The following is a 13,727-nucleotide window of genomic DNA, read 5'->3' on the forward strand; positions in this document are numbered from 1 at the left end:
AAACCCAGTAAAAACTGCTCAAGTCATTTCTGCAATCCTTCAGGTGACAAGATACCTTCCCCCACAACTATCCCTCCTCCACATCCCAGACGCTGCAGTGGGCTCATTGATCACTTGTTTGACAAGCATCCGCTTTTCGAGGTGTAGCAAGGAGAGATGAGGAGTGTAGTGAGGAGTGTAGTGAGGAGTAGCAATCCTGACCATCTCAATCTTGTTTACAGGATTCTTTCCCCCATAAAGAATAAGCCCACTGAATTAGTAAAAAAGGCAAATGTCGGCGTGGCCAAGATGGCGGGCTGAGAGGTCGCACTTGCCGAGAGCTCCCGGACCCCTGAAACCCTGCACCGCTCGCAGCCGCTGATTCCCCCCCGGATCGAGCGGTGACTGGGCCTGGTGACTCCCGTGGTGGTGTGGAGCGCTCGTTGAGCCCTGGGTACCCCGCTAGAGGTGCGATTCTGACCGAGATAGCCTGGGGCGGAGCCCTCTGGTCGGCTTGTGTGCGGCCCGGAGGCCGCGAGACCTTCAGGCTTGGGGTCTCGACGGTGTGCTCTGCCGACTGTGAGTGGCCTGCCGGAGTGCCTGCACCGCGGTGATCGAGTGGGTGCCGAGGAGGACTTCGCCGGCGGAGCGGAGCCGAACGGAGGAGGGCGACGGAAGCAGAGCCGGCCTCCGGCTACTACGCAAGTCCGGGGCTTGAGAACGCTCGCCGCGCGCGGCCGCTCCGGCCCAACCCTGGTCGTGGTGGAGTGGTGTCACGCCACCGGAGCATTTCTTCATCCAGACGTGCCGACCCCGGCTGCCTTTGCCCCGCGAGCCTGCCGTCCGGCTGTGTTTATCGCCACTGGACTCGCGGCGGAGGTAGGCCTCATTCCCTGGGCGTTGGCCCATTGACTGCAACGGGCGGCCATTTTGGCAACCACGGACCGGCCGCCCGGCCTTGGTCGGGGCCTCTGTGTGGCGGTGCTTCCTGGCTGGCGAATAGCGGTCCTGACCCTAGTGGCCTCTTTGCCGAGCGACGGCCATCGGTGGCTCCCGCGCCGCCAGGATGTCGAATGCCAGGGGTCAGAGGAGAGGCGACCGGACTTTGCCGGACATGTTGGGGCGTGGTGCCCTACGCAGCGGAGGGAGCCAGGCCGCCCCGAACTCCCCGGCCCCTTCTAGAGGCGCTGAAGGCGGGGAGCCCCCGGTGACACGATCGTTCCTGGAGTCGCTGTTTAGCTCCTTAAGGGAAGATTTTCAGACTTTGAAGCAGGAGGTGGCCGGGGAGGTCCGTGAGGTACGGAGAGAGGTGGACTCCCTGGGGGAGCGAGTCAACACCGTGGAGGAAGCTGGTCATTCCAGGGACGAAGAGATCACCCACCTGCAGCAGGAGGTCCTGCGGCTGCGGGAGCAACAGATTGAGCTGCAGGCCCACGCCGAGGACTTCGAAAACCGGTCCAGGCGGAACAACATCAGGGTCCGGGGCGTCCCGTCCGGCGAAGAGGGTGAAGACGTGACCGCCTACCTAGAGGCCCTCTTCCGTGCAATTTTGGGGGAGTCGGAGGATTTTCAAGTCTGCATCGACAGGGCGCACCGAGTGGGCCGCCCTCGCAGAGCTACGGCGCCCCCTCCGGACATTCTGGCCTTCCTACCGGACTTCCCCCTGAAGGAGCGGATCCTCGGCGAGGCGCGGCGGCAGCAGCCTTTCCGCTTCAGAGATCACCCGGTGGCCCTCTATCAGGATTTGTCTACGGTCACGCTGCAGAAGAGAAAATCCTTTAAAATCGCTACGGACTTTCTCCGGGAGCAGGGAACGCAGTACTCTTGGGGGCACCCCTACCGCCTGATTTTCAGATGGAACGGAATATTGCACCAGCTCCGGTCCCTCCAGGATGTGTGCGCAGTATTGGGCATCACGGCATCGGATGCGGACACTCCGGCGCCGCGCCGCAGATGAAGCACTCGAGATGGTTGGCAGCAGGCTGGGGAGAGGCGCTCCCCGCCACCGGAGCGGCCTGACTCGCCCACGATTCGGGCGGACATGTCGGCCGCCATTCAGGAGGCCTCCTGAGCAACAGCGGTTGGCGAAGTGGCCTTGACGGCCTGAACTTACTCCGGGGGGAGTCTACACTAGCTTTTCCTTATTGCAGGTGCGGGGGTTCTGGGGTTGGGGAGGGTCGGGATGGCGAGTGCAGGTGGTTGTGGCTGGACGTCCACTAGACTGACTTTCTACGGCCTTGTCCGATAAGGACCGGGCTGGGACAATGGCTTCTTTGAATGACTTGAGAAGCGGGGATGGGAAATGGGAATTGCAGGGGGGTGTTTTGAGTTTGGGGGTTTGCAGGGGGGCTGGGAGTTTGGAGCGGTATGGGGTTGGGTGTGTGAAGTTCCAGAGGAAGGGGGGGTCCACTTAGTTGGGGGGTTTTGGGGTTTGGGGACTGCACTGTGCCGTAAGGATGTCTGCGTTTGCTGTGCGCTGAGGCTTCGTGAGGTGGACTCTATGTTCGCCTGCTGGGCCTTGCCCACCTTCATGTGCGTTTTAAGGGTTCCCCTCCTTGATGGCCCTTAAGGTTGTCACTTTGAATGTGAAAGGGCTGAATAACCCGGTTAAAAGGCGGGCAGTGTTGTCTCTGTTAGAGAACTCCCAAGCTGACATCTGCCTGCTACAGGAGACCCATCTGCTGGCCAAAGATTGTCCCAGAATGCGTACCCCCAAGTTCCCTACGCAGCTTTTTTCCTCCAGCGCTTCTAAAACGGCAGGGGTGGCACTTCTGTTCTCCAAGGGGTTCAGGGGAGAGATCTTACAAAAGGTAGCGGAACAGAAAGGGAGGCTCTTAGCATACAGGATTAAGGTGGGGGGCCTGGTGATGACTGTGGGCTCGATCTACGGTCCCAATGACCATCAAGATCAATTTTTGCACAAGGCATTGGAAGATGTGGCGTCCACCTCTGATAGGCACATAGTGTTGGGGGGAGATCTGAATCTAGTCTTCGACGCTGCTCTGGACAGGTCTGTGCAACAGTGCCACCAGTTGGGAGAGCTTTCGGGCTCGGTTCGCGCCCGACTTGAGGAGCTGGACTTGCATGACATGTGGCGCCGCCTCCACCCTGCGACCCGCGCGTACTCCTATTTCTCACACGCACACAAGTCCTACGCGCGACTGGACCATCTACTTGTGACTGGCCCGATGCTCGCTCTGGCCTCGAATGCCGATATGGGAGTCCTCTCTCTTTCCGACCATGCGCCGGTGGATGGTACCTTTAATTTACCCCCGGTGGCTCGACCAAGAGGGGTCTGGCGACTCCGGGACACCCTATTGCACAGACGGTCGACGGTGCAGCAGATTCGTGCGGCCATTGCGGACTTTCAGCGCGTAAACGATAATGACGACACCTCCCACGCGACGCAATGGGCCGCCCTGAAGGCTGTGCTCCGGGGCGAATTTATCGCTATCTCCTCGGCGGAGAATAAGGATCGCCAGCTCAAGAGGGATGAGCTTACCCGACAGGTGCGGGAGCTGGAGCAGGTCCATCTTAGGACAGGAGCCCCCAGGGTCTGGAGACAACTGAAAGCCGCCAGGAAACTCTTGTCTGCCCTCGACATGGACCGGGCTGAGTACGCGACGCTTCGTCTGAAGCACAAGTATTACACCGGTGGCGACAGGTGCGGACGGCTCTTGGCCAACAAGCTTAGAGTGCAACACCAACAGCACTGGGTGAAGGAGCTGGTTACCCCTGCCGGAGGTTCAGTCACGGAAGACGAGCAAATTGCGGACGTTTTCCGTAGTTTTTACGCTGACCTCTACACTGGCGAGGCCCCCTCCGCCCAGGCAGAGGCGGACTATCTGGAGTCGGTGCCGCTCCCGTCGTTGACGCCAGATCAGGCCCAGTATCTGGAGCGGGAGATCCGTATCGAGGAGGTGGTCACGGCGATCTCCCGGATTAAACCGGGTAAGGCCCCAGGCACGGATGGCTTCATCCCCCTTTTTTATAAGACCTTCTGTCAGGTGCTGGCGCCTTTGTTGAAACGCCTCTTCAACACATTCTCGGAGCCGGGCGCCATCCCCCCCGAATTTCTCCAGGCCACGGTCTCCGTGATCCCGAAACCGGGCAAGGACCGGACTGCCTGTGGATCCTACCGTCCTATCTCGCTACTGAACGTGGACCTGAAAGTGTTCACTAGCATACTGGCGGCACGTTTGGCGCTTCATCTCCCGGGCATGTTCGACTCGGATCAAGCCGGCTTCGTGCCTGGCAGGCAGACGGTGGACAACACGAAGAGGGTGACTCATATTCTTGAGAAGGCCTCCAGGATCCCCGGGGAAAGAATGCTCCTTTCCATCGACGCGGAGAAGGCTTTTGACAGAGTGCACTGGCCCTACCTAGAGAAGGTCCTGGGCAAGTTCGGGGTAGGCGAGAAGTTCCGGCACCTGATTTTTAACTGCTACCGGTTTCCGTCCGCGGTGGTCCGAGTGAACGGAGGCAGCTCCCGACCCTTTCCTATAGAAGGGGGAACACGACAGGGATGTCCGCTGTCCCCTTTGCTTTTTGCTCTTTATATGGAGCCGTTTGCTCAAAGGGTTCGACAGAACCCCGATATTATCGGGGTCAAGATGGTAGAATTTCACCACGCGATTAGCCTCTATGCGGACGACGTCATTTTGACGCTCGATGACCCATGGAGGTCGCTGCCGGCTTGTATCGCGGAATTGGACCTTTTCGCCGCGGTGGCGGGCTTTCGGGTGAACCTCGGGAAATCTGCTGCCCTCGATATTTCGCTGACCGGCGCCACCAGGGCGGAACTACAGAGGCTTTTCCCTTTGAGCTGGTCCGGGGACCGGATTCCGTACCTGGGGATCCTGTTAGCACCCTCACTCCCAGCGATGGTCACGGCCAATTATGGGCTTTGAGCACGAAAATTAGGGAGGAACTGGCTCGGTGGGATAAGGGCACATTGTCGCTGCTGGGTAGGGTGGCCGCAGTGAAGATGACCCTTCTACCCCAGGTGCTGTACCTGTTCAGGGCACTGCCGTTGCAACCCCCCGCGGGATGGCTCGCGGAGACTCAGTTGGCCATTGCGCGTTTTGTGTGGCAGGGCCGAAGACCGCGGATTAAAAGGAACATTGCTACGCTGGCGCCTGAATCTGGAGGGCTAGGGATTCCAGACTTACGGAAATATTTCCAGGCCGCCCCACTTCGCTATCTGGTGGAGTGGAGCCAGTGGGAGTCAGACAAACACTGGCTGTTTCAGGACCAGGCGGTAGCAGGCAGAACGCTACAGGAGGTGCCATTCTTGCGACGGGCCCATCGACCCCCTAACCTTTATGCCTCTTTTGTGACGCGTGTCCCACTCCGGGTGTGGGACTCAGTGGCCACTAGGCATGAACTCACTACCTTTCCCTCTCCCTTCATGCCGCTAATTGGCAATCCGGACTTTGGTCCGGGAACTGAACCTGGTGCTTACGACTGCTGGCGGGCGGCCCGCTGTTGCACTTTGTATCACCTGTATGGCCCTGAGGGTGTCATCCCCTTCCAGGACTTGCGGCGGGATTATGGCCTCCCTGAGACGGAGCGCATGCGGTATATGCAGGCGCGCTACAGTCCCACGTGCGCGAAAGGGCTGACCGGGAGATCACGGTGTACGAGCGCTGGTTAGTCACTCGCACATCGGACGCTAAGCTTATTTCCGACTTGTACAAGATGCTGCAGCCCCCCCCCCCTTTCACATTCACAACCCGGGTCGGGAGCGCTGGGACCGGGAGCTCGGATGAGTGTTGAGTCATACAGAATGGGACCACATCTCCTACCGCTCACGCCACTCTGCCTATCACACGGGGCTCACGGAGACCTTCACCAAAATTTCGACCTATTGGTATCGCACTCCTGAGAAATTACATGAGATGGATAGGTCAATACCAGGGACGTGCTGGCGTAACTGTGGCCAAACTGGCACGCTTACACATATTTTGTGGGATTGTCCCCATTTGGCTTCTTACTGGGAGGAGGTCCTTAGCGAGGTTGACAAATGTTTCGAGATAGAGCTGCCACGGTTCCCTGCCTATGTCCTATTGGGATTGCCGAATGGGTTGATGTACCCCCTCAGGTCTAGAAGGGGTAGACAGATTGCGATAGCTCTGGGGTCAGCGGTGCAAAACATTCTCATACACTGGCGCTCCACCACACTCCCCTCTGTTGTCGGCTGGCTGCATAGATTGTGGCATGTTCTTGGCATGGAGAAAATGTCCTTAGTGGCAGTGGGGGATGTAGATGCTTTTGAGGAGCTGTGGGCGCCTTTCCATGGTCTGTTGTGTTCTGAGTTCAGGGAGATCACCTGCCCGAGGTATCTCAGGCTGTTACGGCTGACACCGCCGCCGGATCCGCCTGTTTGATTGGTTGGAGTTGGCGTCTAGTAGCGGAGTCCACCGGAGGGTCGCTACGAGGGGAGAGCAGATGGTCATTGGCACAGTGCAGGGGGTGGGTTTGGGTGCTGTAGTTGGGGGGTTTGTTGGTTGGGTAGGATATGGAGCAGGGTTGTTTCCCCACCCTTTCTCCCCCCCTTTTTTCCTTTTCCCCCCCCCCCCTTTTTCCTTTTTGTCTTTAACCACAGGCGCGCAAGCTGTATTTCCATGCTGGATGGTGCCCATTGAGGAGACAGAAATGCTTTGATGTATCTAATGTACCGTACGCATTGATTGTGGGGCACCTGTGGTTTTTCTTTTTCATGTCCTTGTTGTTTCCTTCTTTACCCTGCTTCAATAAAATACTTTAAACCTAAAAAGGCAAATGTCTTGATTCGCAGGTAGATTATATAATATTCCTAGATTTTATGATGTTCCTTCCTCAGCACTCAGGCACTTAGCATTTACTAAGTGATGTGTAAACACTTGATCTGAGTAATTTTGTGGTATGCTTTGAGTGCACCTGTGAAACATCTTATTAAATAATATCCTAAGTGCTCATCGCTGCAATGCGTTACTCCATGCAACATACACATAAATGGTATGTGCTTTGGTCTGCATAGACCATCTATCTTCAAAGACACACTGCACTCATTTCAGTATTGCAGTGCAGTTACTCCATGCAGCACACACATACATGCTTTGGGCCTTGGGCTGCTCAGGCCTTCTACCTTCTGTCACTGTATTCAAGGTTTACTGATGATGGATCTTGAACTCACGGTCTCCCAACTGTAGTCATAGACATCATACTCAGGGATTTTTGGCACTGCAGTTAGGGGGATCTCTTTATAAAGTCACGCAGAGCAGCCCGCAGCGAGGCTGCACTACGTTGCATGACAGAAAGGGAGCAGGAGAGGGGCTCTCTACCCCCTTTCCCTTGTGCCGGCGCTAATTTCAGCAGCTGTGCACCATGCACACACCTTAGCGCTGCAGCGCTATGGTGCGTGCATGAGTGTAGCATACGTTTTGTACAGAAAGGGTACCCTTCCTGTACAAAATACTATGCTAGGCATGATGCAAAGCTTTTCCCACTTTGCATATGTGCAGCATGCATGGAAAGTTGGAAAAGCGTAGAGAAATGAGAGCATTTCTCCTGTTAGCGCCTCCTTTGAAGGGGTGTTAACTTTTGGTGCAAAACCATGTTTACAAATCTTTGTAAATATGGTTTTGCATCAGAAGGCTTGGGTGGTTGCATGGGAACACCCATGTACCACTCATGTAATGCCCCCTCAGTGCACAGTAACGCAAAGCGGAGCTTTGCGCTGATTTGCGCTACTTATAGGGTGGTTTCCAGCACAAATCAAGTTTTGCGCTGGAAAGAAAATAGCAAAAAAAAGTATTCACGCTGGTTAACACCTCTTTTGTGGCGCAAAAGGTTTGAAATTCTCCCTCTTAGTATTTGACAACAGCTATGTTCCCAGCCTCAAGTTTAGATATTACATTCTACAGAATTAAAGATTATGGTCTGCCGGTTTGATACTAAGGATTGTTTTTTTTTTAAAAGTAGTCGGTCTTCATTGCTAACTGATCTCCCATAATCTTGAACAGCTGTCTGAGTTCACAGACGTGGAGAAAGTTGGATGCAGAGTGATGGTGGAGCTTGCTCGCTGGCTTCCCAGCGTGGTACTTAGGAACATCCTGGATCTTTTTGACATGGAGACCATCCCACATCCATATGTTGCGTTATGCCTCAAACAAGTCATTTACGGTCACGGTAAGTTGCCTGGCATTTGAGAGATCCTTGCATCAGGGAAGACCATGCTAAGTGAAGTGGGAAATGGATTAAGTTCTGTTGGACACTATTGGTACAATGATCACACAATCCAAGATAGACAATATTCAAAGCACAATGGGGTAGTGATAGCTACAGACATGGGTCTCCGGTTAGGAGAGTACAGCACTGTGAAATTTCAACATCAGTAGTTCTGGCAGTTAAGCTTAGAACCATAGGGTTTAACAGCAGATAAAGACTGTTGGGCCGTCAGTCTGCTTACTGCCTGCTTCTCGGAAATGTATAATCCAATCTGGTTCTCAGCTTCAGCTTTTCCACTTAGTACTTTTCTTTACTTGTCTCACTTGAACATTTTAGATTAAGTTACTGATCCATACAATTTCTGGCAGAATTTTACTCCGCATATTTGGTACTCTCTCTGTGATATCATTGTTACTCGTTACCCCCTCCCCCTTCCACTTCAGTTTTACTTTCTGACTCTAGTTTTGGGGAAATTTGTGCTCCCAGGTTCAGGGCCTAGGGAATTCATGAGCAACCCTTCTAACAAGTATGGCCTCTTGTACTTGAAATACTAGTAGCCAGATACTACTGTGAGATCACAGAATAAAAAGATACTCCTTTTAGACTTTGACTCTCAGGGAATTGGCTGTCTTTTTCCCAGAATCTCCTACAAGGAAACACAGCCAGTCTCCAGAAAGGACCTAAGCAAATACTCTTCTAAATCTTTGTGTGCCGCCTGTGTCAGATCAAAGGAAGCCCAAAGGCTGCACCGTCTCTCTGTTGGGCCGCCCATCTCACTTCAATGTACACCCCAAGGCTCTCCCTTTATATTGTCCCACCCATGTCAGTTCAAAGTACATATATTGGATCCAAATGGGGAAGGACCATAGCACTCCCATGTACTTATGTTATTTCAGTTGGTGTTATGGTCGTTGGTGCAAATTGGTAAATCCTCCTGAGTATGAGGATGAATTCAATGAATGTTTTCCGTTGCTCCCTGGGCGGGAGGGGGTCACCAATTGCACTCCTTTGGGCATGATAAGTCATTAAAGTATAAAAAGAACACATCTTTGTATTACTGAAGAAAGTAATATGACACAATGGAATAAAAAGCAGCAAATAATAAAATTGATTTGGAAAATAATTTAAAAGAGTGAATAATTTATTGAAATGTAAAAGAGTGCAATTTGAGACTTCCTTCCGCCCAGGGAGCAACGCAAACCATTCAGTTCAAAGTACATCCCAGTCCTAATGTCTATTTGTGGTATGTTTCAGTTTGAAGGGCACTACAGGACTCCCATCTCTACTGTGGCACCTGTGTACACCCGGGCACCACAGGCTTTTGCCTCCACTATGCAACCAGTCTGAGCTGTGTTTTTTGTTGTCACCTCACAGTGTCCACAATGAAGTATTCTGAGGGTTTAATCCTTGAACGCTTTCTACCCATCATGAAGAAAGCAAGAACTTTCACTCACTGTTGGTATTTCTGCCGTGGTAAGTATAAACTAGTATTAGGAAGCTTCTCTGAAACGGGATGGAGAGAGTACCCACTACAAGAATACTTGCAATTTTTCAGAAAAAGCCAGGGATAATTTGATATAATTATATGTATCATTTTAATCAACAGCCGCAGAGATTGTCTGAGAATTTTACCAAAATCTTCTGGGTGTTGAATTCATCCCTGAGAAATTATTTCGCTTTTCTTCATAAAATGGACAGATTCTGTACATTGTATGTAAAATTGATATGCTCTGTATTATTTTGAGCAACAGCTGAGGTATTAGAATGTGTCAAAAGTCATTAAAAAACTGCCCACCCTCCCCTTGATTTTTATGAACCACAAGCATGTATTCTGGGGAAGGGGAAAGTTGGTAGGGTTAAGGGTGTGTATAGAGAGAGCATAAGTGGGCTTTTGGACAGAACTGATTTGTATTTTCTCTGCAGCCTTTGAATCCTTAACTTGGGCATTTGCCCGGAGCACAGAAGCAAAGCTTGTTCCGCAATATTTGAAGGGCTATGTTATCTGCAAGGTCTATCTTGACATACCGTGCATGAACACCAAGGAAAAGTGCAAGGTAAGTTTTCAAGTCAGAATGGATTCTTGAGAGAGACAAAGCATGCTACTATTATCTACTGAGACACCAGTACCACATACTTTACAGAAATGTGCAAAAGTGCCAAATGTCATATCGCTTTTATCACCATGGATCATTTGAGGAAGGGGCCATGATTCACAAACGATGGAGCCTTGTGAGGATCATGATGCCCCTCTCTCTGCATGAACAGTGGTAATAAATAGCATGCAGCTGTCACTGAGTGAGCATCTATGGTGCTTCACTGAGAAACACTAAACAGGTCTTGGCTGCTACTACTGGAAGATGGCTCAGACTGATACCATGCGGTTGGTCACTGTCTGTCTTTAGTAGCAAAGTCAACAAAAGACTTTGGACTTGAATTCAACCCCAATTAATTACCAATGGTTTAGATTAAATCTAGCACTCCATTCATCACTTTTTTTCTAAGTGAGACGGCCTAAGTGCTTATCATGATGGCTGCATCAAAATGGGGATGCCCTAGTCCATTGTGCCATAGGCCAAATGCAGAGCGGCCCAGTCAGCTATACATTGGTCTGAATTTGCATATACTCACATACAGTGCAAACATACTAGCTTCAAATGGAATGTTCCTATTGTAGAAGGACCGAGGCTGATTTACAAACTGTTGATCATTATCTGTAGTGGCAAACTGAGTAAAAGAGTGATGGATTAGAATTGAACCAAAAGTACAAATGGTTTAGGTTAATCCATTCTGCCCATCACTTCTGAATTTACTCATAGGCATATGCCATGCTGTCTTTCTTGTGTAGAAGTTGTCACAATACTATTTAACCATTACCAGAAAGTAAGACTTTAACTGGGACATGCATCAAGGTAGGCTTTTGCGATTCCTTATTTGCGATTATTAAGGAATTGCAATTAAGGAATCACAAAAGCCTATGCATGTAGGAATTGCTATAAAAATAGCGATTTCTAAACATTCCTTAATTGCTACTTGCAAATTGCGAGTCGCAATTAAGGAATGGCTTCCCATTCATTCCTATGGGCCTACAGACCCATGGGAATGAATGGGAAATTGCGCATGCAATTTCAAGGGTGTCAAAAGGACACCCTGTTGCACCCCTGAAGTTGATCTGTGCACACATGTTGCGCACACACATGCCCCAAGGACATGTATGTGTGTGCAACCTACAACTTTGAAAAATGCACTTTAGTGCATTTTTCAAAGTTTTCGCTATTTACCGTCTGGTATAATTTTTCTGTAACTAGCGGACCCAAATAGCAAAATCGCTATTTTGGGCCAAAAAGGGGGGCAGCACACACCACAGACTAGCTTGTTGGTGTGAAAAAGGCCGTTTTATTGGAAACAGGTGCACCTTACATACAAGTTCCCTTGGCCTGTGCCGTACAAAACTAAACCTCACTTCCTACTTTACCCCCCACCCCCTCCCCTAAACATGTTCCACCCTGCAACAATTATAAACACAACTTGCAATTTATTAACCTTTCTACAACTACCTAACTAGGTAAACTTCTTATGTTCTTTCATAACTGTAACTATACATCATTATACCACAACTGACCTAGGAAAAACGCCCCAAAGAAACATAGCGCACCACACCAGCACCTGTTCCAGCGACAACCCCAATACAAACTTCCCCCGATGCACCTGCTCCCAAGAAAACTACCTAGCTGAAAAAGTAATGAGCTATCCAACAACAAACCCCGCAAAAAACAGCTGGAAGCTCGTTCTTTAGGGAGGGAGGGTAGGACAAAGCTAAACTGCCCAGTGTCCTCCCTGACCGGCTGTTGTGTCACAAACACCAAAATGGTGGCTAGTGACACAAGATGGCCGGTTATAAAACGCCCAAGCCCAAAACTAGCCCAACCCGAGCTCAACAAGCCCAACGCCAGCCCAATGGAGCCCTACCAGCCCAATTAGCTCTGGCTGCCCCCGGCCCAAAACCCCCCGGGGGGACAGACCACTCGCAGGCCGGCCACCACCCCCAACGCCCTATTGGGCCAAAAAGGGGGGCAGCACAGACCACAGACTAGCTTGATGGTGTGAAAAATGCAGCTTTATTGGAAACAGGTGCACCTTACATACAAGTTCCCTTGGCCTGTGCCGTACAAACCTAAACCTAACTAAATATTGTCTTCATACTTTATCCTCCAGCCCCTCCCCTAAACGTGTTCCCCCTGCAAGAATTATAAACACAACTTGCAATTTCCTAACCTTTCTACAACTACCTAACTAGGTAAACTTCTTATGTTCTTTCATAACTGTAACTATACATCATTATACCACAACTGACCAGGAAAAAAGAGACCCGGAAAGTGGACCCCGGCAGCTTTCCGACCCCCCCACTAGGACTCCTGACACTTCGGGTATCTGCACACCCCTATTGCTCGGTCCAAAGCCTTCTTCAACTGCACTATATACAATTCCATGCCATAGCGGGACAGATGCAAACCATCTTCCCTGAAGAAATACACTGCCGCATAGCACAGCTCCGGATGTTCCCTCCTTCCAAACTTTTCTTTGTCGCAAAAAACTCTCATGACCCTATAAATCTTCCTTCGCGCCCTTTCTATGGCCGCCGGCCGTTCAGCCCCTCTCCAACATCTCTTCGGTATAAACTCAGACCATATCATATGACAAACAGACCATTGCCGCTGAATCTCCAGCAAATCCTGCTTCATTTGTTTCAGCAACACCAAGCCTTTTCCCCTAAATGAATAACCAGAACATCCGGGCAAACTCCCCCCTTAACTACCTTACTCAGCGCTGGAATTAACTCATGCCACCTCATGCCCCCCTTCCCTTGTCAGTAACAACGAAAAGCCTAGGATCCAATGCTAGATTCAAATTCCTGGTCTTGTCCCATTCATATCGCTCCGCTTGTTTCATGAAAGAGTGTCCTAAGATGAGGATGGAAAATCCTGCTATGGTCGGTCCCGCCTCCGCCCCTGAAAAGACACATATGTGAGACAAGCGACAACAAATCAAGCCTACTCCTCCCTGAAACCCCGCATCCTGATGTATGTCTTATAACAGTCCGATTTCCAGCACCCCAGCTGCATTAAATCCTCCCTCCCCCACCCCTTCTTTGCTGCGTCTGTTGTTGCGCCTATACGAAAGGAGTGCGTCCCAAGCAGTCTGGTGATCTCACCCATAGCGCGAAGGGTGTGCCGCAGAACCCAAAGTAGTTGCGCCGCTGACACCCGGCTATCCTCGGCCCGTCGAAAAACCTCACCCGCCTCATCACTCGCCCTGGACGCCAGCATCTCACCCCACTCTACGGGGCACACCGCCCTATCCGCCACGCGTCCCATGACAACCCACTTCCCCACTCCCCGTTGATCAGTTTTCGAGCGCCGCAAATAAACCGCCACCTCCACGGTCCGCAACTCCACCTCCCCCCACCGTACCCCCTGTTTCACTCTTGTTCCCAGGGGCTCTGACACCAGAAAAGATCCGAAATACATCCACAACATTAG

At 51.4% G+C, this 13,727-nt stretch overlaps 1 protein-coding gene across 1 annotated transcript in view; it reads left to right on the top strand.

The window, feature by feature from the left end:
* The first annotated feature begins 8,027 nt into the window (after nt 1–8,027).
* LOC147708713 (uncharacterized) overlaps nt 8,028–13,727 on the top strand; it is a 273,705-nt gene continuing 268,005 nt past the window's right edge. The window contains exons 1-3 of the mRNA XM_086925763.1: nt 8,028–8,151; nt 9,565–9,663; nt 10,114–10,244. Coding sequence (XP_086781889.1) covers nt 8,028–8,151; nt 9,565–9,663; nt 10,114–10,244 — 354 coding nt within the window. The remainder of the gene's footprint in view (nt 8,152–9,564; nt 9,664–10,113; nt 10,245–13,727) is intronic.

This window comes from Lissotriton vulgaris, chromosome 6 (assembly GCF_964263255.1).
Source record: "Lissotriton vulgaris chromosome 6, aLisVul1.2, whole genome shotgun sequence".
Classification (NCBI taxonomy): domain Eukaryota; kingdom Metazoa; phylum Chordata; class Amphibia; order Caudata; family Salamandridae; genus Lissotriton; species Lissotriton vulgaris.